This window comes from Bos taurus, chromosome 12, assembly GCF_002263795.3.
Source record: "Bos taurus isolate L1 Dominette 01449 registration number 42190680 breed Hereford chromosome 12, ARS-UCD2.0, whole genome shotgun sequence".
Lineage (NCBI taxonomy): Eukaryota > Metazoa > Chordata > Mammalia > Artiodactyla > Bovidae > Bos > Bos taurus.
Window position 1 is genome coordinate 11,169,410 of NC_037339.1, and position 25,795 is coordinate 11,195,204.

Genomic DNA, 25,795 nt, shown 5'->3' on the forward strand with positions numbered 1-25,795 from the left:
TGAATAGACAGACCTTTGTCAGCAAAGGAATGTCTCTGCTTTTTAATATGCTGTCTGGGTTGGTCATAACTTTTCTTCCAAGGAGCAAGCGTCTTTTAATTTCATGGCTGCAGTCACAATCTGCGGTGATTTTGGAGCCCCAAAAATAAAGTCTCTCACTGTTTCCACTGTTTCCCCGTCTATTTGCTATGAAGTGATGGGACGCAATACCATGATCTTAGTTTTTTGAATGTTGAGTTTTAAGCCAGCTTTTTCACTTTCCTCTTTCACTTTCATCAAGAGGCTCCTTAGTTCCTCTCCACTTTGTGCCATAAGGGTGGTGTCATCTGCGTATCTGAGGTTATTGATATTTCTCCTGGCAATCTTGTTTCCAGTTTATGCTTCATCCAGCCCAGTGTTTCTCATGATGTACTCTGCATATAGGTTAAATAAGCAGGGTGACAATATACAGCCTTGATGTACTCCTTTCCCAATCTGGAATCAGTCTGTTAATAGTAATACATCCCAAGACAAACTGAATAGGAAAACACTTCTGAAGTTAAGGTGAGTAAGAGTCAAGGAAAGTGAAAAGTGAAAGTGAAAGTCATTCAGCCGTATCTGACTCTGTGATCCCATGGAATTCCCAGGCCAGAATACTGGAGGGGGTAACCTTTCCCTTCTCCAGGGGATCTTCCCAACTCAGGAATCAAACTGGGGTCTCCTGCATTGCAGGCGAATTCTATACCAACTGAGCTATGAGGAGAAGAAAGTCAAAAGAGTCATTCTTCAGGCCTGGCCCCTCCTGAGACTACCAGATGTATACACGTGGAAAATAGGCAGCCTGGTGCCTCAAATTCCATCACTGCAGACATCTGCAGAGAACCTACAGAGATTTCTAGTTAACTGTGTTCATGACTGTGAGGATTAGAAGCCAGACTTCAGTTAGCTGCTATCCTTCTGTTTTATTTTCCCTAATTTTTTCTCTTTTTAAAAAATATTTATTTATTTGGCTGCGCTGGGTCAGCCGTGGCATGTGGGATCCTTGATCTTCGCTGCAAATGCAGGAACTTTAGTTGCCGCATGTGGGATCTAGATTCCTGACCAGGGACAGAGTCTGGGTCCCCTGCATCAGGAGCTCAGAGTCTGAGCCACTGGGCCAGAGGGAAGTCCCGATAGTGCTGTTTTTATCCCGCTGTTTTCCTCCGCTAGTGTCAGTCACGGCAGATACCGTCAGTAGCCTACCCAGCATCCATCCTCTCCACTGCCTTCCTCACTGTTACGGTGACGATGCACACCGCGTCACATGAACTATAGGTTAATTGGGTATATAAATTTTGTGAAGTTATTTCTCCTAATACTTTGAACATATCCAGCCCTTCCAGTTTTTCATGGGAGCTTGTAGCCAATTCAATAATCAATCCTCATCAGGTAATGCAGTTTCTCCCTGATTGGTCCATTTCTTCCTCTTTTTTTTTTTTTTCTCTTGTTTTGGCTGTGGGTTGCAGGGAGTCTTTGATGTTCCACATTTTTTTAGCATAATCTATTTCAGCCTGCATCTATTTTACTTATGCTACTCAGGATTCACTATGATGGGATTAACATCATTCTGGAAAATTTCTCAATCATTATCTTTGAATATTGCTTCTTCCTCACTCTACACATTCTCCCTTCCTGGAGCTCTGATTAAACGTGTAGATCTTCTCAAGCAATCCTCACATCTCTCTTTTATTATCTTTTACTATACATCAGCTCTAGACTGGAGCTCACTGATTCTCTCTTCAGCAGTGACTCATTTGCTATTTAAATAGCAAAATAGATCCCCAAACATTATGTGTTCTATCTGGTTCCTTATCATGCCAGTCTTCCACCATTAAGTAGGATATTAGTCTTTTACTTTCTAAAAACAGCTTTATTGAGGTATAACTGACATACAATTAACCTGCTTATGTTTAAAGTTTATAATCTGATAAGTTTTGACATATGTATACACCTGTGAAACCATCACTCAAGATAATGAACATATTCTTCACTCCGTAAAGTGCGTTTGTAATCCTCTTTCCCCACCCTGCCCCATCCACAGGTAACCAACCACTCGTTTTCTATCATTATAGATTAATTTACATTTTGTACAATTTCATATAAACAGAATCATACTCTTCTTTTATGGCAGGGGGTTGGGAATCTGGCTCTTTTCCTCTAGTACAATTATGTTAAGGTTCATCCATTTTTGTCTTATGTATCAACAGTACATTTCATTTTATTGCTGAATGGTCTTTCATTGTATGGGTATTACCACATGTTTAACCCAATCAGCAGCTTATTAATTTTAGCCTTTGTAAAGCTTGTGCTTTTGGTGTCATATCCAAAAAACGGTTGTCACATCAGGAGCTGTTACTCCATCTTGACTAGAAGAGGAAGTTTCACATGGTATTTTTTAATAGTCTCATTCTTTGACCATATTTTCTATTCTTTTGCATTAATAATTATAATAATATTCATTGGAAGTTTCTATTTGATAATTCTATTATCTGAGGTTCATAGTGAACTAACCCTAGGATTTTTTTTTTTTTTTGAATTCTGGTTTATTGTTGGACAACAGTGTTTCACACACACATCAAGCAGGCCAAAAAAATAATAATAATAAACCATAACTTCATAATCAAGGAAAAAAAAGAAAACTTTTATCACTGGCCTTTTTAACCATCTCATAAAAACCAGCTCCTTATAGTAAGCTACATACATGCACAAAAAGGGTTACTGGCATTCTCGAAATAAGACTGATTTTTTGTTGTAGCCTTTGCTTTTTTTTTTTTTTTTAACATTTTCTTTCTCCTTTGAGATTGTAATGAACATGTTCACACCACAAGGAAAGTCAGAAGTAGGAGAGAGAATGCTGGGAAGGCTGGTTTGCTCATCCGAGATCATTATTAAAAATGGCTGACCCCTAACAACATGTACAAATATATAAAATGTAAATATAAAATACCGATTCTCCTTTTAAAAGTACTTTAAGAAAAAAAATTAGGGCCTTGGAAGTGTCGGCTCCTTTTTCCTCTCCTGTCGCAAATTCATGCTGTGTGGCTCTGGGTGGACAGGGGAGAGCCCGCGGCGGAGCAGGCGCGGCGCAGGCGGCGGGCAGGCCGGACTCCACCTGGCAGTTGAGGGTCTGAGGCGCGAAGAGGAGGGTGAATGGGCTACAGCAGCCTTCTCTGTGAGCTTCACTTCTCTTTTGCTGCTGGTCATCCTCACCCATCTTCCACTTCTTCGTGTCAGGGTCACCATCCCCGTCATCTTCAGCTGCTGCTCTGCCCACAGCTGCCGCGGACGCCTTATCTTCCTCGCCACCCTCTTCCTCGCCATCCCCTTCCTCCTCCTCTTCCTCCTCCCCTCACTGTCAGCCTCCTGTTCCCCATTTTCCTCCTTCTCAGCATTCCCATCAGCAGGCCCTCGCTCCCATTCTCCATCTCCCCCGTGGCTTCTTTCTTTTAAGTCCTTGGCAGTGATCTTGGAGCTGGTGTGCATGGCTGCATTGGGCACGATGGGGCCAGTGATGTTATGCAGCAAACTGAAAAGAAAGCAGGAGGTCGAGAACTCCAGCGATGAAGCTGCCGGAGTCCACAGTGGAGGCGGAGCTGGAGGTGGTTGAGCGAGTGAGGAGCCAGGCGCGGGGACAATGCAAAGACTGCTCCTGAGAGCAGCCAGTGGGGGAAACTTGAGAATTTCCTGTGTCTGCTGCTTTTCATTCAGGAGGTATCTTTCTTAGGTGTTCTGTGATACTGAAATGTCAGTTCACCTTCAACAGGGTTTCATTTGAAGAAATACTCTGCAGCTTGGATTAAATATATGATGTGGCAAAGCAATTCTCCTGGGGCCCAAAATTACTGCCAGTCAGGGGCCACTGTTATGTTAATTACTTGGCTGGAAATTCCTAGAGTCAGTGATAATTTAAAATCTAGTCATAAACCTAGGTTAAGGTAAACCTAGGATTATGAATTCTCAAAAGAACAATTTTTCCACCCAGCTACAAAATACAAGTTTCCTTAACATCTGTCTGTGCCAATGGGTGGACTGTTTTTCCCCTTAGGGTATAGCCTTCCAAGGACCCCATGAATTATATGCTGAGTTCTCTAATACCCCATTTTGCTTTGGACCAAGACTTTAGCATGTGCCTCTACTTGGAATATAAAACCAAGTCCCCTGGACTTCCAGACTGACATAGCCTCTCAGCCCTTCAGAGCTGTTGCAGTGTCAGCTTCATTCCTACTGTTGTTATTTTCCTCTTCATCTGTGGCTCTTGAAACGTCCCTTAATTTCATGTGAAATTAGGTTACACAGTGGCTGGTGATGCCATAAACCAAGATATTAAACTCAACATATTAAACAAGCTGGAGCAGAATCAAAAGGCAAAGAAAGGGAAACGTGTCAGTGTTAGGATGTAAGTATGGTTCTAATTTGTGAATACTTTAAAACTCCCTCTGGCACGTTGTATCCTCTTCAATTACTTACCTGCTGATTTACCACTTGGATTCTTCCCACTGGAATCTTTTATTAGAATCTATGCTGGTGGTTTTCAAACTATGTTCTCCAGGAGAAAACTAAACAGGTCTTATCCCTGAGCTCTTTCGGAGCTTGTAGATACAAGACTGAGGCTTAAAAAGTTGGGAAAATCCCTTTTCTATAAGACGGACCAAATATTTTAAAAGTATAATTCTTTTTTTTTTTTTTTCAATTTATTTATTTGGCTGTGCCAGGCATTAGTTGTTACAAACATGATCTTCAATCTTTGATGCAGCATGCGGAGTCTTTAGTTGTTCCATGTGGGATCTCGTTCCCTGACCAGGAATCGAACCCAGACCCCTGCATTAGGAGTACAGAGTCTTAGCCACTGGACCACCAGGGAACTCCCTAAAAGTACAATTCTTAAAAAAATGAATCTAACATGAAGAAATAACTCAATTTGTTTTATACCAATTTTATCTTACAGATGTTTTAATTGGTGTAGAAATACCCTTGACTAAAAGTTACCTTTGGATTCCACATCAAGAGTGGACTGTTTTCCCTAAACAGATTGACCACCTACCTTTCTTTCTCTTAGGCTGTTCTGGTGACGAGGGTCCTGGTGAGTGTGCATATGTCTCTTGAACGTGCTGAGTTTCCATCACTTCAGGAATCCCGTCTAATGTGACGGATACATGTGTGACTGGGGCAACAACCATGTCATCTTCAGAGGAGCTAAATATACTATTATCTAATGGGATAAAATCAACTTTGTATTATAAATCAAAATAATTTCATAACATGTTTCCTATTTCTGTGAAGATTAAAGGAGAAATGAAATCTTGAATCTAGCCCCTGGTTTTTACTTCCTCTGCCCTAAGTCAAGTTCCCTGGATCAGTCCAGGTTTGACTGGCCCATTCAATGTCTTCCTGACTTGACTTCCTATCCCCAGTCCATCCTGTCTCTCTTCTGCATTTTTGCATTGCCGCTAAGGTTTTTCTCCACAACCTAAGTCTGACCTGACCATATCATTCCTCTCTACAAAAACTTTACAGAGTGAAAATTAGAAAGAAAAATAAAACTGACATATCTTCTCATTGTTTACAGGTGGAAAAAAGATAAGAACAACCAAACTCCATAGCATACCATTTTGAACATCCACAGTATATAACCCATTATGAAACATTACTTCAGTTATACCAAAGCATTTTGAATCTTAAACATTTCATTCTTTCACAGATCTATGTCTTTGGTTCAATTGACTCCCTCTACCTTGAATGCCCTTTCCTGTCTTCTACACATGAGAAGCTTATTTGCCACTAACAGCCCATGCCAGAACATTCCTTCCAAAAAGTCAGTCACCAGTATTTTCAGCTAGAGAAATCTCTCCTTCCAGAACACTCTGCTATCCCTTCTTTTGGCCTTTATTTTTAGCTTTTACAGTTATTTACATAAATATCTTCAAAAGAAAACTGTAAGCTTGAGGAAAGAAAAAAAAAATCTATTCATTTCCATATCATGTTACTGCCTAATGTATTGCTGTGCATACAGAAAATCCTCAATAAACATCTTAAATTGATTTAATAATAATTCATTTTGAGTCTGATACTTCCTTGTCAGAAAAGTCCAAAGGAGAACAAGGATTTAAAAGCAAATCAATAAATGTGATAGGAAATTGTATGCCATGAAGTCTTCAGTGGATTTTTTGCCTATTCACTGATGAATACTGACAGAAATCACTAAATTTTCATTGGTTGGACCCTAAGTACACTAATACTTCACCAATGAGGTTAAGAAGATACTCTGCATAACCTCTCTGACACCTAAATTACCTTTTTATTCTCAAAGTCTTCATTCCTCAAATCTAAAAAAAAAAAAATCCTGTTTGACTGAACACTTTAGCAAAGGTACCTCAACCAGTACTATACCTTATAATGCACTTAGGATGCTAAAAAAATAAAACATCACTCTGGTCTCTTGATGTTTATCATCTAAAGCAGAGAGATGACAGGAAAGGTTTTTCAAAGCATGTAAACCATAGTTCTACTGTAGAACATAGGAAACTGTATTCAACATCCTGTGATAAACCATAACAGAAAATATGAAAAAGAATGTATGTATATGCATATGTGTTACTGAATCACTTTGCTGTACAGCAGAAATAAACACAACATTGTAAATCAACTACACTTCAAAAAAAAAAAAAAAAAGGATAAGAAAGTAAACAGCCGTAACACTCACTCATGCGCTTTTCATCCAGCATAGGGCCAGGAGAATCCATGTTGAGGAGTGCCTCAGCAGCCTCGATGGTTTCAATTGTTTCATCCCCATTATGACAGGAAGCTTCTACTATAATACATTTAAACAGAAAAACAGAATTAGCACGAGACATCTGTTGTTCTAAAAAACACAGGTTTGGGAATCTCCTGTGGTCCAGGGATGAGGACTTTGCTCTTTCACTGCGGGGGCCCAGGTTTGATCCCCGATTGGGGAACTAAGATCCAGTTCCTCCATAATAGTTAAAACCAGAAAAGATAAATACTTCAATAAGCCTAGTAAAGTTATTAAAACAGGGCACTGTAACACTTCCTATTAAAAACTTAAGCCTTCTATTTAAATTATTTAAAATTTTGTAGATTTAAGGCATAGTAGAAAAGCAGATTACTCTTCTGTCAAGGCTCTGGAATTTCATGAATTGAAGGAAATATCCCACTAAAACTAATTTTTTTCTAAAAACTCAGGCAAGTAAGGCACAGATAAGTCAATAATCAATTACCATCTTCTAAACATTTATGTAACTCTAGCTATTCATTTATATAAGCTTTATAAATATTTTAAAGTTCTACTAGGTAGATGAAAATGATGAAATTAGTTTGTGTAACTATTTAATTACATAGCAATTAAGAAAATATTACAAGAAGAATTTCAAATCACTTCTTTGTCAAGCTTTTATAATGAGAAATATCAAACATACACAAAAGTAGAGGGAATCATACAATGAACTGAATGTATCAAGGGCCCAGCTTCAATATTTAATAATCAATTTTCCTTAATCTATACTCCCCAGCTCAATAAAGACACAAGATTATTTCAAAGTGAACCTCAGACAGCCTGTCTTTCATTGTAAATATTAGCGTATACAGACAATACCATGGTCACATCTTTTACAAATTAATTATTCTTTAAATCAGATATCCATTTAATACTGAAATTTCTCTGTCTCAGATTTTTTTAAAAGTTGGTTTGTTCACAACAGATTTCAAACAAAGTTCATGCATTACACTTGGTGGCATACACCTTCCTTCCTATTTTGTTTTGTTTTGCTGTTTATCTTAAGAGAAACAGGGTCAATCTGTTTGTAGTTTCCCACATTTTAGATTTTGCTGATTATATCTCTGTGGTGTCACTTACCACAGCCCTCCCCCATGTATTTCCTGTAAACTGGTAGATATTTCTGTAAGAATGACTTGATTCACATTCAGTTTTTTGCCAAGAATACGTGAAGGTAATGCTGTGTGATTCCATGTGCTTTTTGAAAGTAGGTAGTCTTTCTTCAGGACTGCTAGACCGAGAATCAGTTTCAAGCATTGTCAGCCTGATCCGGTCACCATTAAATTTCCCAACAGCCTCTCATCTAAAGGCGTTGCAGTTATTGATGACAGTTTGCCTAGATCCAGGAGTTCATTAGGGATTCCAAAATGGTGATAATCATAATCTTATCATTCCTCTCGCATTTATTAGCTAGAATTCTCTATGAAGAAGAACTTGCTGTCATTGACTATCTGGTTACCCTGAGCCACGGTTTATACAATAAGGGCAAATTAAATGCCTGGATCTTTTTCTGTTATTCACTAATTTCAGAGTAAAAAACGGGATCTTTCAAAAGTGACCACTGAGTTTAAAAGATTTTTGTTAGTTTCTAGTTTATGTTTCTATGTTTAAATATAAGCAAACACATACATATCATTTTTATTCTCTCCCTTATCTTAAATAAAAAATAACTATTCATGCTGTACTGACCCTTGCTTTTTAAACTTCATATACACTAGAAATCATTCCACAGCTACATACAGAAATCAAACTACCTTTCGAATTTCAAAAAACATAAAGCAAATTTAATATCAGTGATCTAATTTGTAAAAGTCTGTTTATTACACTCAGTTTCAGTGTTCAGGGCAGGAAATGCAAAATAAATTGGTGAGTCCTACATAAAACCGGAATGAAAACCAAAAAAACAGTACAACTAAGCTTTTAAAAATACAGAGAAAATGTTTTCCCATCATTAAATGGATTACAAAAATTTCTTGCAGGCAACACTAAAACCCACAAGCTTTTTTTTTCTTCTAGTTTTACTGAGATATAATTGACATGCAGCATTGTGTGAGTTTAAGGTGTACAGCATAATGATTTGATCATTTCAATCATGAAATGATTATCACAATGAGTTTAGTGAATATCCATCATTTCATATAGATATAAAATTAAGGATACAGAAGAACTTTTCTTGGGATGAGAACCGAAGAATTACTCTTAATTTTTATATATAACATGCCTCAGTGTTACTTATATTTATCATACTGGACATTATATCCCTAGTACTTTATCTTTTAAATGAACATTTGTACCTTTTGACTTTGTCCAATTCTCATTCCCCTCTCCCCAAACCTCTGGTAAACACAAATTTGATCTCATTTTCTGTGAGTCTGTGTACTTGTTTTCGAAGTACAGCTGACCTACAACACTGTTACTTCCTCAACATAGTGATTGGGTATTTCTATACATTTCGAAATGATCACTATGATGTCCAGTTATGAAATGTTACCATACTAAGACACTACACAGTTATTTACTATACTCCCCACACTGTACATAGTAATACACATATATATAGATATATATACATAAAGCTATTCATCACTTAAATTCAAATGCATTTTAACAACCCTGCATTTTAAAAAATTAATTTATTTAAATTGGAGGCCAATTACAATATTACAGTGGTTTTTGCCATACACTAACATGAATCAGCCATGGACAACCCTGCATTTTTACTCCCCAACTCCACGTTTACTGTTCTTTGACATCATGCTTTACATATTTTTGTTCTGTGTATCTCAACTACAATTATTGTGGATACAGATAATTTCACTCTGCTTGTCTTTCAACCTTTCTACACGGCTAATTCACTATCTTTGCCTTCCTTTCAGGATTTTCATGTTTCTAGTTGTGGCCTTTTCTTTTTCAGTTAGAAAAGTAACATTTCTTATAAAGTTGGTTTGTGGGTGCAGAACTCTTTTGGCTTTTGCTTGTCTGTAAAACTTGGATCTCACCACCAAATGTGAATGAAAGCCTTGCTGGTTAGAGTGTTCTTGGCTGTAGATTTTTCCCTTTCACCACTTTAAATATAAGGAACCATTCCCTTCTGTTCTGCGTGGTTTCTGCTGAAAAGTCACCTCATGGCCTTATGCAAGTCCTCTTGTTTGTAACTTGTTGCTTTGCCCTTGCTGCTTTTAAAATCCTTATTTTATCTTTAATTTCTTTTTTTTTTTTTTGAAAGCCAAAAAAAAAGTGTCTTCAGGATTTTACAGGTGCTCTAAAACCAGTGATTTCCCTCTCTCAGTCCACTCAACCCCTTCCTTATGGTAAAATTGAACAGCAAAAAAAAAAAAAGGTCCTGACCCTGCACAATGAGCAGCGTGAAGCAAGAACTTAAAATGAATCCACAATCTTGGATGGAATGCTGAAGATATAATGGTTATCACCTTCCTTTCAACCATCACTTATTTCTGATTTGGATCTTCATTTAAAATATGCATTTCCTGAATTCTTCTTAATGCCTTCAGAATAAATGAATATGTGATCAGAATGAGCAAATGCATGTCTTCCTCTCCTGTCAAATAATAATTGATCATCAGAGTAGGGTGAATTCAGGTCTCTGTTAAGATATTATAATGTTGACACCTTCTGCAGAATTTTGGGTTTTGATACAAAGTTCTACATTTATGTTAGAAGTAACTACTAGAAAACCAAGCAAGAAATTAGAAGGTACCATCATAAATGAATGACAGTTTACAATGCATAGACATTAAAATAGTTCAAGTTTAAAAATAAAATAAAATTTAAAAAAAATAGTTCAGAATAGGACTAAGGAGCATTCGGAAAACGGTGACAAAAGTAATAAGAGAAATTACTGCTGCTACAGCCATATTAGTTTTATCATAACAATTATCAGTTTGTTCTGCCTTCTTTCGATTTTGCTGATTTTCAAATTTTCAGTCACCAGAGAGCAAGGCAAGTCAATCAATCAATAAATTCAAATTCAGAAATCAATCAGTAAGATCACACTTCTAAAGCATGTTAGATGTCTGTGTCCTTTCCGAATTGGAAAGTTTTCAGTTATTATGTCTTCAAATATGTTCTCTGCCCCTTTCTCTCTCTTCTCTCTGGGACCCATATAATACAAATATTAGTACACATGATGTTGTCTGAGAGGTCTCTTTAACTGTCTTCATTTCTTTTTACCATTTTTCCTTTTTCATTCAGCTTCAATGATTTCCAACAATGTTTTCCAGCTTGCTGATCCAATGCTCTATATCATTTAATCTACTGCTGATTCCTTCTAGCACATTTTCATTTCAGTTATTGTACTCTTGCTGTCTGTTTGGTTGGTCTTTACATTTTCTAACTCTGGTAAAAACTTCTAACTTCTTGCTCTATGGATCCATTCTTCACCAGAGTTCCTTGAACATGTCTTACAATCATTACCTTGAGTTCTCTATAGTACATCACCAATCTCCACTTGACTTAGTTGTTATTCTGGAGTTTCATCTTCATTTAGAAGATTATTTCTCTGTCACCTCATTCCGCCTAACTTGCTCTTTTTATTTCTGTGTATCTGGTAGGTTGGTTACATTTCCTGATCTTGGAGAAGTGGTCTTTCGTAGGAGACCTCCTGTGCATCCCAGCAGCACTCTCCCCTCTGGTCACCAAAGCTATGCGCTCTGGGGCGCCCCCTAGAGGACTGTGTGGCTCCTCTTGTGACAGGCTGGCTATTGTGGGTGAACTGGCTGGTGCTGGGTAGGCTGCCAGGACCAGCCTTGCACAGAAGCTGCCAGAGACCCCAGGTGGTCCCAAGGCTAGTGCTGGCTCACAAATGGCCAGAGTCAGGTTCTAGAGTGGGGAGTTGTGGGGCCTGGGGCCCCAGATCTAGGGTTAACCTGCTAGAGGCAGGGCCAGTTCCTGGCACAGCTGGTTGTGGGTCCCAGGTTCTGTGTCCCCTAACTGGTGTTGACCCACTGGTGAATGGGGCTGGATCCCAGAGAAGCTGGGCTGATGGGTCTAAAGGGGTCCATCTCCTTTAATAATTTCACTTCCAGATCCTCAAGACTGGTAAAGAAGAAGAATCGCCACATAGGAGTTCTTAGTCAAATGCTTTTCAAAAATTTTTAACAACACAACCTTGTTTCAAAGGAAATTTTATATAAAACCCCAACATATAAACATATTAAAGTGGTATTTTCACATTGCATATTTCATAGGTTAAAACAGTGTTTATGAACAGGAAAATTTGAAATCAGGATTATAGATGACAGCGGCCACCTAAAGTAAGTCTCACATCCATAAAAGCAGTTTGATCTTTTTATTATTAAAAATTTCAAACAGAATTGAAATTCTGGGACACAGTAAAATGAATTCTCACATACCCATTCTCAGCATCACTTGTTATCAATACATAGTCAATGTTCTTTCATCTCATGCATCCTCCACTTACTGCCCAAGGACCCCCTCCCGACACACTCTGACCTTCAGGATTTTTCTGAAGGAATCTCTGACAGCATATTTTACCTCTAAGTATCTGAGCATATGTATCTGAAAGCTAAAGAGTCCAACACAATGCTATTATCATACCTAAAAATGTTAACAACTTTCTTCATTATCTGAAGTGCTACCTAGGTCTCATAATTACAGCTTATAACCTGTTCTATCCCCTCACCACCAACCCTGCAGCCTCTCAAAAGCGTGGTACTCTCCCCTCCCCCACTCTGGAGTAAGGGGAGCTATAACATCCCTTCATTTCTCATGACCTGACTCAGACAGGCATGGAAGAGTTAAACAGAGGCTTGGGTTGGAAGATAAGAAAGGTAAGAGAGAAGAAACACGAAAACAGAAAATCTGTCAAAATATGGGTTATTTTCTGGATCTAGGCGCTTGTCTGCATCTCATCATCAGCTGTCTTCAAGTCCAAGCCCAGGAGTGAAGCACTGAAAGGAAGAAATGATTCGTTCTCCTAAAGACACAGGATCTGCTTTCCTACTCTCTGTTTCTCCTCTGAGGACCAGTATCTTCCTTGGCCGCTAAAACCAGGAATAAACACTCCTTCAGGGAAGACTCTGGTTCCCAATCCACAGAGAGTGTGGCCTCACCCTAATGCATCAAGAAAGTAGATCAGAACACACTGCAAAAACCCCGTTAGCTACACAACACATCTATATATGCACAGAGGTGGTCACTCTGTTATACAAAACACAAAGACCACAGTCAGCGATGAGTAGAAACCTCTAATTGAAGTAATCTGATTCCCTTATTGATAAGGGAAAGACAAGTCTAGATTCATTAAAAACTTTCACTGAGCTGCTCTGGACAAAGATGTGAATATATGAGAACATGCTTTGCAAAATATAAGAGGACAATACAAAAATTAAGTGTTGCTGGTCAATGTTATCAGTGAGGGTGCAGTCACTTGATGTGTGACATTAGGCAAGTCACTGAACTTCTTTAATTTCAATTTCTTTTTCTGCTGAAAGTTAAGTGAGATAACGTACTTTTACAAAGATCTACTATGTTAATATGATACGATAAGAAGTAGACAATGCCAGTTTGGTGGTATTCTTGCCCCAAAATGCATTATCACATTCCATCATGAGAAAACATCACAGAAATAGAACTGAGGGACATTCTACATGTCTGACCAGTACTCCTCAAAAGCGTCAGGGTTATAAGAGACAAGGAAAGACACAGGAACCGTCACAGATTGGGAGTGCCTAGGAGAAAATGACTACCAACTAATCGCAGTGTGAGATTCTAGATAGGCTCCTGGAACAGAAAAAGGACATTAGTGTGAAATGCGTGGAATATAAAGAAAGGCCAGGTTTAGTTGATAATACTGTGAAAAATGTTAATTTCTGGTTTTTAAATTAATAATAAATATTCAAATAACTTTTTACTTCCAAATAGTTTATTTTCTCAAACACCTCCAACATCTCTGGCCAAGATACAGGAAAGTTTAAATGTATAAAAATAAAAATGCATGCACCAGTTTCCAAAACTGATGAAAAAAGTACCACCTCAACACGCACACAGTGAACTCTTTGGTTTGAAATACCCTGCTAGTTCTGACTGAAGAAATCTTCCTGAAACCCCAGCACCTTATCCTTCATTTGGGTCATGGCCTCCTATTCTGCCTTCTGCGGCAGCAATAACAAAAGAGCATTCCTATCTTCTGCCCCACAGGCAACCTCTCATTGTCACCAGGAGTGTAGAGCGAGGCACACACAGTGCTCAGTGAAGGCCTGGTGAACTGAGCTGGTGTGGCTCCTCTCACACACCTCCTCTTTTGTCGCCTTCATCTCCGTCTATATAGGAAAGAAGAGGGGGAGGTGAGCAGGTGCTACGAGCCACAGGCAGACCAGAAGGGAAACGGCACTTCCTTCTCCCTGCAGGGCTCTAGCTTCTGCCACTAATGACGCTACTCAAAACCGAGTCGGGAATGTTCTTCCAGCCCCCAAGTCACAGAGAGAAGCCAACGCCTACGACGACGCTGCTCGGGGTGCACAGACCTGTGAGGGTGATGTCGTCCTCATCCTCGTCGATGATCTCCTCCTCAGCGACGTCCAGGGAGCTCTCGGTGATCATGTCGTTGGGCTCCTCCACACAGGCCAGACCTGCATAGCTGTTAAGAATATCAGCACCAGGAACATGCTCCACAATGACGGCAGGGAAAATAGCTGGATCACCAAGCTGGGAAGGCAAGGGGAAAAAAAGATTAACCAAGTTTTGCTTTTGTTAAATACAACCCAAACTGATTTATACTGGACATCAATTTAGTTTTCACATCATCAGCTACTTGTATGTATGTACAATGTAGTATGTACTACAATGTATGTACTAATACATACATTGACAATCCTAGGCTACAGAGAATATACATCTACTATGACCAAATAATTTTGGGTCTTTTTTTTTTAACTTTTTACTTTGGGTTGGGGTACAGTCAATTAACAATGTTGTGACAGCCTCAGGTGAACAGCGAAGGGACTCAGCCATACATACACGTGCATCTGTCCTCCCCCAAAACCCCCTCCCATCCAGGACGCCACATGACACGGAGCAGTTCCCCGTGCTTTACAGTAGGCCCTTGCTGGCTATCCATTTTAAACGCAGTGGAGAACTTCCCGGTGGCTCAGTTGCGCCTGCCATTCCAGGTGACGTGGGTTTGATCCCTGCTCCGGGCAGATTCCACGTGCTGTGGAGCAACTAAGCCCATGCACGGTAACCACGGAGCCCGCGTGATCTACAGGCAGTGCTCTGCAACAAGAGAAGCCACTGCAGCGAGAAGCCCACACGCTGCACCGGAGAGCAGCCCCCACTTGCCACAACCAGAGAAAGTCCCGCACGCAGCAACGAAGATGCAGTGTGGCAAAAAGGAAAAAGAAAGATCCCATGTGTAATAACTAGGACTCAGTGCAGTCAAATACATTTTAAAAATAGATAAATAAATATAGCAAAGTGTACATGTCCATCTCTAACTCCCTAACTATCCAATTTTGGGTCTTAATAGCCAAGTTTTCACCAGGAATTTCTATAAAAGTATGTTTTTAAAGTGAACTAAACTAAAAACAAAAACTAGTATCATGAATAAGAAGTGGCATACGAATAAGTATACAATTAAATAAAACCTCAACCAAAGTTTCTTGGACAGAAAAAGATCTGTGAGCTTAATAAATATTACATCGTCACTTGGCACACAGGCTGTGTTTAACAATTGCTTTTGACTGAAATGGGAAAATTAACTTTCACTTTCTATTCAGTCATAAGATCAGGGAATCTCGTTTCACAGATGAGGAAACTGACCCAGAGAGACTTTTTAATAGCCTACTCAAATATCAGTTAGTCATGAAAAAAAATTCAATGCTAAAATGAAAACCAAATAAAATATGCTTTCTAAGTATTCCATTGTTGTTAGTCGCTAAGTCGTGTCTGACTCTTGCAACTCTATGGACTGTAGCCTGCCAGGCTCCTCTGTCCAAGGGATTTCCCAGGCAAGAATACTGGAGTGGGTTGCCATTTCCTTCTCCAGGGGATCTTCCTGAGTCTCCTGCATTGGCAGGTGAATTCTTTACCACTGAGTCATCAGGGAAATCTCCAATCTAAGTATATATGAATCATAATACTATATAATAAGGGCTGTCTACAAAATAATTATTTCTTAAAGTAAAAAGGCAGACACTTTTTAACTTGTCTCATATTGCTCTCCTTGTCATATGGTAAGAGTATTATTCGTTACACTTCATATTAATGTTTCTCTGCAAATCATCATCTCCTAAGCCACTAATACATATTAAAGTCCATTGATTTAAAAAAATCAATTAGTGATAGACCTCATTAAGTTTCTACCTCTTTTACTTTAAAAATTAAAAAACTTCAGACTTTAAAAAGTTGTAAAAGTAGCACATTCTCTTACAACCTTCATTCATATTCCTCAAACGTTAATACTTAATCACATTTATCATCCTCTTTCTATATTATTCTTTCTATATCTATAGTTTTTGTGATTTATTTGAAAGTGGAAAACATATTGACCCTTTAACCTTAAACACTTAAGCGTATATTTTCTAAATATATGATCATTATCTTATATAAAGATAGCACAATTATCAAAATTGTGCTTTAATTGTGCTTTAATTATCAAAAAGTAACCTTGATACAGCACTATTATTTAATCTATAGAATTTACTTAAATTTCTCCAATTGTCTCACTAATGTCTTAAAAATTTTTTTTTAAATTGGGATCAAGATCATAATTTTCATTTGGTAAATATCATGTTTCTTCATGACAACTTCTCTAATTTAGAACAATTCCTTTCTTCTCCTTTAATCTGGAGCAGTTCTTCAGTTTGTCTTTCATGATCTTGACACTGGAAAAATAAAGGCCATTTGTTTCATAAAATGTCTCCCAATTTGGGTTTGTGTTAGTAACTCAGCAAGAATACCAAAAAAGCAACGCTGTGTCCTTTCAAATACATCTTATCAGGAGGTCCAAAATACCAATTAGTCTCACTATGAGTGATATTAACTTTGATCATTTATTTAGTTTGGATGCGGTCTACCAGACTTCTCTACCATTATTACTGTATTTCCTTTTATAATTAGTAAATATCTTATGGGAAGACAGCTCATGTAAATATCCTTTTTCTTAAAATATGTAGGGAGAAAATATTATTTATGACTTCATTATAACTTAAGCATCCTCAATCTTTTAAAATTAATATGTTTGTAGCAGTGCACAGAAGTTAAACACTACTGCAAACATAAGAATTTAATCACCCAAATTAAATATATGATATCATAGGTACTAAATACCATCCATGCCTTCAAGAATGCTATGTTCTGAAATTTATAAATAATATTAATACTAAAGCATATTTGGATGGTTTTATTTTCAAATGTTTCTTCCTATTTCAAGAGGAAGTTAGTGAGAAGTAACCAGCTGTCCAAATCCTAAGTTTTGAAATAGAAAGAGGCTCAAACATTACAAAGAAAAACACACACAGGGAGGCGCTAGAGGAAGCATCACATAAAGGGCCCCAGTACAGTCACTGCCTTGCACTTCTCTTTGGAGAATGAACTGTCGCACAAGCAACCCAACCCAGCAGGGCCCGTGCTTGTCACAACACTTCTTTTCTTCTCTCCTAAGAGCTCAAGTTAAGCTCCTCATCTAACAAGGCTAAGCCCAGAGTGAGTTAATTTTCATGAATTCATTTTATGCCACAACAACTCTACACATCAGGTAAGGATATGGCTTATTATCTCTATCTATTGGCAAATGAAGAATTAGACTAAGAAATTTACCCAAGCGGGTGTCCCTAGTTGTCCAGGGGTTAAGACTTCAAGCTTTCATGCAGGGGACACAGGTTCAATCCCACATGCCATGCTATGTGGCCAAAAAGTTAAAATATTAAAAAAAAATTTACCCAAGATTAGCACTAAGTCCGGAGAAGGCAATGGCACCCCACTCCAGTACTCTTGCCTGGAAAATCCCATGGACGGAGAAGCCTGGTAGGCTACAGTCCATGGGGTCGCTAAGAGTGGGTACGACCGAGTGACTTCACTTTCACTTTTCACTTTCATGCATTGGAGAAGGAAATGGCAACCCACTCCAGTGTTCTTGCCTGGAGAATCCCAGGGACAGAGGGGCCTAGTGGGCTGCTGTCTATGGGGCGCACAGAGTCAGACACAACTGAAGTGACTTAGCAGCAGCAGCAGCAGCAGCACTAAGTCAGAGACAGAGGCAGATCAATGCAATTCACAAGAGAAGCCCTCAAATGGAAGCAAAGAATTCCTCCCTACCCACATTTATTTGGCTCTTGAAATTTGGAGAGTGAGTATGTAGACTGTGGCTATTAAGAGGGATCGCTCCAAAATTTTTCTGAATCCATACAGTTCCCAAGTTTCAAATAACTAAAGCTGTTTGTTACTACTTTCTACCTCATCCCAGTCTCTTATCCTGGAAGTGGATTGGAGCTGACGGCTCTGTTCTCCAGGTATACAGGTGTTAGGAGACACCCAGTCATGTACTCCTATAACCAATACTGCTTCCCTGGTGGCTCAGATAGTAAAGAATCTGCCTGCAAAGTGGGGAGACCTGGGTTCAATCCCTGAGTTGGGAAGATCTCCTGGAGGAGAGCATGGCAACTCACTCCAGTATTCTTGCCTGGAGAATCCCCATCGACAGAGGAGCCTGGCGGGCTGCAGTCTATGGGGTCGCATTGAGTCGGACGTGACTGAGCGACTAAGCACAGCACAGCAGTGCCCCTCTCCAGAAGCAACCACTGAAGCCAGTATCTTTGTTCTGTAACAGAGGCAGTCTATGCATAGTCAAGTATATTCTAATTTGCTTTAGACAATCATTTCTAGGGCACTTCCAGGTTTTAAGATGTACTTTAAAGGCACGGATATGAAAACTGTCTGTTTACAAACTTACATCAGGAGAGATTACTCATTTTTAATGGGCTAAATGCAGGGGGAGGGGGAGGCAGTCATCTACGCACAGTGGTCACATACCTTCTGGCTTTGCTACTGATATTAGCTAATATTTATTAGCACCAGGCATTTTGCTCACTGCTTCACACGGATTACCACCTTATGTCATCATCACAAAAACCCAATAAGAAAGGCACATCAGATGATTTACCTTATACACGAGAAAATGAAGTCTCAAAGAGAAGGAAAACAGTTCACTGTAAGTGGAAGAATCTTAACCTAAAGTTGACTCCAGAGACCAAGTTCTTTACCTTTTCACTATTACAGCCAGCCTGAAACATGATGCTGTTTTGTTATGGAACTTTTTTTTCCTTTTACGTATTTACTTAGCTCTGTTTAGAAACACAGAATAGGTGAGGAGCTGTGTTTGGGGCATGACTTTCAGTGTTATCTTTTCCAGGACTTCTCCAATCCAAATCTACTATAAACCACCTTGAGGGCACAGCCAGCTCCTGCCACTCCCAGGGACTTCCCAGGATCACTCCCAATTTGGCCATACCGTCTTCTCCTTCTAGATACTGGCTCGTCTCATGAAAAACACTGGCCACTCTTCTCTAGTCCACTGAGATGTGTATTCACAGTTATTCAACTCTTAATTTCTCCAGGGTGCTGTTAATTCATGTACAATAAATAGACCAACTATGTGTCTCAGGTAACCAGCCTCAATCTGTATACACAAAATAGATCCAGGAAACCCTTCTCAGGTGACTGGAAAGACACTTCCCCTCTATAACCATAAAGAGAAGGAAAATACATACTCCAGAAAAGCCTGCTGCTGATCTGGGCTCATGGTAAACTCCTGCCTTATAAACTGATTGACTAAACTCACTGACTACTGACTGAGTCATTAGGAACTTTAAAACTTCATAACCACACATTCTAAAATTCCTTGTAGAGTATTCCTGGGGGCTCAGTGGTACAGAATCTGCCTGCCAACGCAGGAGACACAGGTTCAATCCCTGGTCTGGGAGGATCCCACATGCTGCAGAGCAACTAAGCCCCTCACTGCAACTGCTGCAGCCCAGGTGCCCTGGAGGCTGAGCTCCACTACAAGAGAAGCCCGAACACTGCACCTAGAGAGCACGCCCTGCTCGCGCAACGAGAGAAAAGCCAGAGGAACAATGAAGGCCCGGCACAAACAAAAATAAATTAAAAACAAAAATTGTTTTAAGTAATAAAATCCCTGATAAAGAAGTGGACCCTAATCTCTTGAGTGAAAACAAAGATGGTAAAATTTCAAATACTGAATTTTCCTAGATTTCAATTTTTTTTTAATAAATAAAATATGGGGACTTGTTGTATTAATTTGCTGTAGCTGCTATAACAAAGGACCATAGGCTACATGGCTGAAACAGCAGACATGTACTCTCTCTCAGTTCCAGAGTCTGCATGGCTGATATCACAGCGATGGCAAGGTCAGTTCCTGAGGGCTGTGAGGGAAGGGTCCAGCCAGGCCTCCCTCTTTGGCTTGTAAACGGCCCTCTTCATGTTCACACAGTGCTCTCCCTGTACGTGTCTCTGTCCAAGTTTTCTCTTCTTATAAAGGCACTCATCATATTGGATCAGGGGCCCACCCTATTCCAGTATAAACTCATGTTGTATCCACAACAATCCTGTTTCCAAGTAAGGTCACATTCTGGGGGTCAGGGCTTCAACATTTGAATTTGAGGCGTGGAGGGCAATTCAGACTATAACAAGATTCAAGTTAATTTAGCCTTAAGTCTCTCATTTGACAACTAAGTCCCTTGACCCTAAACAATCTCGGTAGCTTATGACAATGAATGCTAGTTGCTCAGTCGTGTCCATGGACTGTACCCAGCCAAGCTCTTCTGTCCATGGAATTCTCCGGGCTAGAATACTGGAGTCGGCTGCCATTTCCTTCTCCAGAGGATATTCTCACCCGAGGGATCAAACCCAGGTCTCCTGCATTACAGGTGGATTCTTTACCATCTTTATGGCAATTAAAGGAAAATACATATATATATATATATATATATAGCCATGACATTAAAAGATGCTTGCTTCTTGGAAGAAAAGCTATGACAAACCTAGATAGCATATTAAGAAGCAGAGAAATTACTTTGCCAACAAAGGTTCATATAGTCAAACCTATGGTTTTTCCAGTACTCATGTATGACTGTGAGAGCTGGAACATAAAGAAGACTGACCACTGAAGAATTGATGCTTTTGAACTGTGGTGTTGGAGAAGACTCTTGAGAGACCCTTGGACTGCAAGAAGATCAACCCAGTCAATCCTAAAGGAAATCAATCCTGAATATTCGTTGGAAGGACTGATGCTGAAGCTGAAGCTCAAATACTTTGGCCACCTGATGCGAAGAACTAACTCATTTGATAAGACTGATGCTGGGAAAGATTGAGGGCAGGAGGAGAAGGGGACGACAGAGGATGAGACAGTTGGACGGCATCACCAACTCAATGGACACAAGTTTGAATGAGCTCCGGAAGACGCTCCAGGAGACGGCCAAGGACAGGGAAGCCTGGTGTGCTGCTGTCCATGGGATGGAAAAGAGTCAGACAAGACTGAGCCACTGAACAACAACAAAATAGTAATTCAGGAATAGTAACAGGAATTGTTACAATAGTAACAATAGTAACTTGTTATAATAGTAACAAGTAATTCAGGAATGTTAACAATAGTACCAATGAATAGTAACAATAGTAACATTCATACATATTTTACATATATCATAAAAATAATATATAAGAATATATATAAAATAATATATACAGAACACATATAATATGTACAAGAATATATAGACATAATATATAATATATATACTATATAAGAATATATTATATATTACATAACATTATATGATCTATATAACATATTCTTATATATATAAATGCATTCTTATATAAGAATATATTCATATATATATACACACTTGTTACTATTCCTAAATTAAGATTAGATAGTATCCAACTTTCTTTACTGAAGACCATCAAAGTCTATCTACCTAGTTTTGCCATATCACTTCAACCAGACTCCTTCCTAAGATTTATTTAAAACAAGAATTTCAGGAAGGCCAGAGCTAATCATAAAATGGCCACATTTCTAATAGTTAGCAATAAGATGTAAACTTCCTTTAAGAAATAAGGGAGTCAACACTTTACTGATGATCACACAAAAATACTACGTTTTATTTGGCTGGCTACTTAAAAAATCTTTTTCTCCAAATCCTCTAAATCAACTTTAAAACCTCTCCTCTTTTAAATAATTATATTAAATAAGCATCTCCTCTTCGGTACCTTTCACTTGAATCAGGGAATCTAAGTAAACTCTATCTGTGGTTATCAACCCTGACTATACACTGAGAAACATCTAAAAATATCAGTACCTTACCCTATATGGGATCAAATATATCAGAATATCTAAGCATATGACCAGCGCATGTTATCAAAGCTTCTCAGATGATTCCAATGAGAATGCAGAGGTCAGAACCACTGCTCCTGAGAATTACAAGATTCTAAACTGCGTTCTTGGGACTTCCCCTGGTGGTTAAGACTGCCTTGCAATGCAGCGGACAGGGGTTCGATCCCTGGTCAGGGAACTAAGATTCCACACACCACAGGGCAACTGGGCCCAAGCCCAGGTGCAACAACTAAAAAGTCCACATGCTGCAACTGAGACCCAGTGTGCTCACATAAATTTTTTAAAAATTTAAAAATAAACTGCACTGCCTAAATTGAGTCAACTCTTATTATTTGTGCCAAAGTCTGATTTCCTAGTAATCCAAAGAGACAAACAGTTATATTATTATGTTATGAGATCTTTTGCTATTTGGCACTTGCTGATTACTTTCCTATTTGCTTTTGAAAGAGAATCAAAACAAATCACAAATGATGGGTGGGAAGAGAGAGGGAAGGCTTCTTAGAGTTGGTAAAGAATTTGCCTATCATGTGGGAGACCTGGATTCAATCCCTGGGTTGGGAAGATCCCCTAGAGAAGGGAAAGGTTACCCACTCCAGTATTCTGGCCTGGAGAATTCCATGGACTGTATAATCCACAGGGTCACAAAAGAGTCCGACAGACTGAGCGACTTCAACTATTTCCATAAACAAATTAAACTACAGTAATAAACTGTAGTAGAAATAAAATGACTAATACAACAACAAACAATAGATTGACTTTTGACTGTTTTGCAACTTTAGTGAAAGTGTTAACAGCTCCAGACAGAAAAATGCAAATACCAGTTTCCGTTTCTATTAATTTCAGGTAAATTTATGACATGTGATGAAAACAAAATTAATAATTTTTTTAGCAGCAATAATAAAAATCAAACCAAGTGTTAGGAGAGAGACAATTCCCCAAATTTCAACAGTGTCCACTATACAGTGACTATTTGTTGTGGGTGATGATATATGTGGCAATACCATCAAGTTAAAAAAAAGAGAAGATACCAATCTCTAAGCAGTATGGTACTATTCTGAGAGAGCTTGCTTATTTCCTCGGTATACCACAATCCAAGCCCTAGGCAGATATTTAAGGAACTATGGATCACTATTCCAACTCAATTATTAAGTTTATTCAACAAGTTTTGGGATATAAAAAAGCAAAAGAATTTTCAAAGAACTTGTTTGCCAAGCTTCTCCAACAGCAGAGCTCAGTCTTGTCAGAGGCTGTTGTGAAACATCCTGCCAAGATCCCTTATGAAACGGCTTAAAATGAAATATCTATCAAATGCTTTCCTAAATGAAAAGCTGATTAAAAACAGTCTTTAAAAATCTCCCCAAAGCAGGGACTTCCCTGGCAGTCTAGAGGTTTAGACTCTGCACTTCCACAGCAGGGGCCACAGGCTCGATCCTGTGTGCGGTGTCAAAAGAAAAGAGATTCCCCAATGAAGACAATCCTTCTCAAAGGTAAGATGCAAAATGAGCACACTTCCAAGTTGCTTGTACCATTTCTTGGGCCTCCAGTTGAGGCAATACCGGGAACAGGCTGGGGGCCCACTACTCCCACAGCCTTCAGTGTCCCCCTGCACTCCGCGGCCACTTCAAAGAACACACAGAGTAAGCACAGTGCACTTGCTCCAGAAACCTCTCTTTCAGAGAAATTCCTGTGCCCTCTTTTCCGATCAGAATGCTGTCGAAGCCTCATCCTATGAAGACACCACTTCGAAATGACTTCCTTCACCTTTGATTTAAAAAACAAAAACCCGAGACCTTACTCTATCAGAACAGGATCTGACAATATTTACCATGCAGCAAACGCACCAGAAATACACACAGTGAAAACAGGATGTAACTTTAAGCGCTCAGGCTCTAGAGTCAGAATGACCCTATTTAAGGCCAGACTGTACAGCGTGGCCTGGGTGCTTGAACTCAGGCAAATTATTCAGTCTCTCTAGGGTTTAGTTTTTGTGTCCAACTAAAATAAGAATAAGAATATCTTCAAGCTGTAAAAATTCAATAACATGTAAATATATCACTTATACTGCATGGCATATATTAAGCATTCAATATATCTTCTTGATGATTAAAAATCCTTCAATGTTTGATTTAGATAAAAGCAAGCACTCTTAAAACTTGACTTACCACAAACATATATATATGCACACACATACAAATCAAATCACACTGTACACACTTTAACACTGTTACATGTAAACTGCATCTCAATATAGCTGTTTGTTGTGTGTGTGAGTGGGGGATTGACTTACTGAAATCTTACACTGACAAGCATGGTTTTTGTTTTGTTTTGTAATGTGGCCATGACACTCCACATGTGGGATCTTAGTTCCCTGACCAGGGATCAAACCCAAGCCCTCTGCATTGGAAGCATGGAATCTTAACCACTGGATAGCCAAGGCAGTCCTTTTTGTTTTGCTTGTGGTAAGAATAAGTCCTCTCAGAAAACTAGTGCATGAAATACTATAATCTATGGTTTTTCCAGTGGTCATGTATGGATGTGAGAGTTGGACTGTGAAAAAAGCTGAGAGCCTAAGAATTGATGCTTTTGAACTGTGGTGTTGGAGAAGACTCTTGAGAGTCCCTTGGACTGCAAGGAGATCCAACCAGTCCATTCTGAAGGAGATCAGCCCTGGGATTTCTTTGGAAAGAATGATGCTAAAGCTGAAACTCCAGTACTTTGGCTACTTCATGCGAAGAGTTGACTCACTGGAAAAGACTTTGATGCTGGGAGGGATTGGGGGCAGGAGGAGAAGGGGACGACAGAGGATGAGACGGCTGGATGGCATCACCGACTCGATGGACGTGAGTCTGAGTGAACTCTGGGAGTTGGTGATGGACAGGGAGGCCTGGCGTGCTGCGATTCATGGGGTCGCAAAGAGTCAGACACGGCTGAGCGACTGAACTGAACTGAACTGAATGTGGCTATCAGTACCAGCAAATAACATTTAGCTTCAACTAAAAGCAAAAGCTGGATACATATGTGTGTTCATGTTACGCAAATTTATCAAACTGCACACTTACAGTCCGTGTATCCTTGTGTTTATGCTATACTCCAATAAAAAGTTTAAAGAGCAGAGGTTCATATGCTAGGAGAAACAAAACTTGAAAATGTCTTCAACTCAGTATTCTCTAGTTCCCTCAGCTCTGAGCACTGTCGTCCCAGAGAGGTGAAAGGAGTGCAGCTAGGGGGGAGGAGACTTGAGAGCAGGCCAAACACTGGAGTAACCTTTCTTCATCCCCTCCTACGGAACGCAACAAAATGCAAGAAAACCTTTAGCCACAGCACATCTTGGTGAATACACATGCACAAAATTAGGGTGACTGGGGAACAAAATGAGTCAAAATCATAATCCTTTATACAAGCTCCCATGGTATATTTTTTTAAATTATTCTGGAGGACTTCTCTGGTGATGCAGTGGATAAGAATTCTCCTGCCAATACAGGGTTTGATCTCCTGCCAAGCGTGGGTTTGATCCCTGGTCTGGGAAGATCCCACGTGCCATGGAGCAACTGAGCCCATGGGCCACAACTAGTGAGCCTGTGCTCTGGAGCCCATGAAAG

General features: G+C 39.3%; 1 protein-coding gene and 1 non-coding gene across 12 annotated transcripts in view; both read right to left on the reverse strand.

The window, feature by feature from the left end:
• ELF1 (E74 like ETS transcription factor 1) overlaps positions 1-25,795 on the reverse strand; it is a 122,975-nt gene that overhangs the window by 15,393 nt on the left and 81,787 nt on the right. For 10 of the 11 annotated variants that reach the window (XM_059891971.1, XM_059891974.1, XM_059891972.1 and 7 more), the window contains 3 exons: positions 14,314-14,494; positions 6,719-6,826; positions 5,060-5,227 (listed from right to left, as the gene is read on the reverse strand). In XM_059891971.1, coding sequence (XP_059747954.1) covers positions 5,060-5,227; positions 6,719-6,826; positions 14,314-14,494 — 457 coding nt within the window. The remainder of the gene's footprint in view (positions 1-5,059; positions 5,228-6,718; positions 6,827-14,313; positions 14,495-25,795) is intronic. The other variant, XM_005213568.5, reaches the window with a different exon arrangement.
• Positions 4,808-4,879, reverse strand: TRNAR-CCU (transfer RNA arginine (anticodon CCU)). The gene has a single exon. It is a non-coding gene; the product is annotated as a tRNA-Arg (tRNA).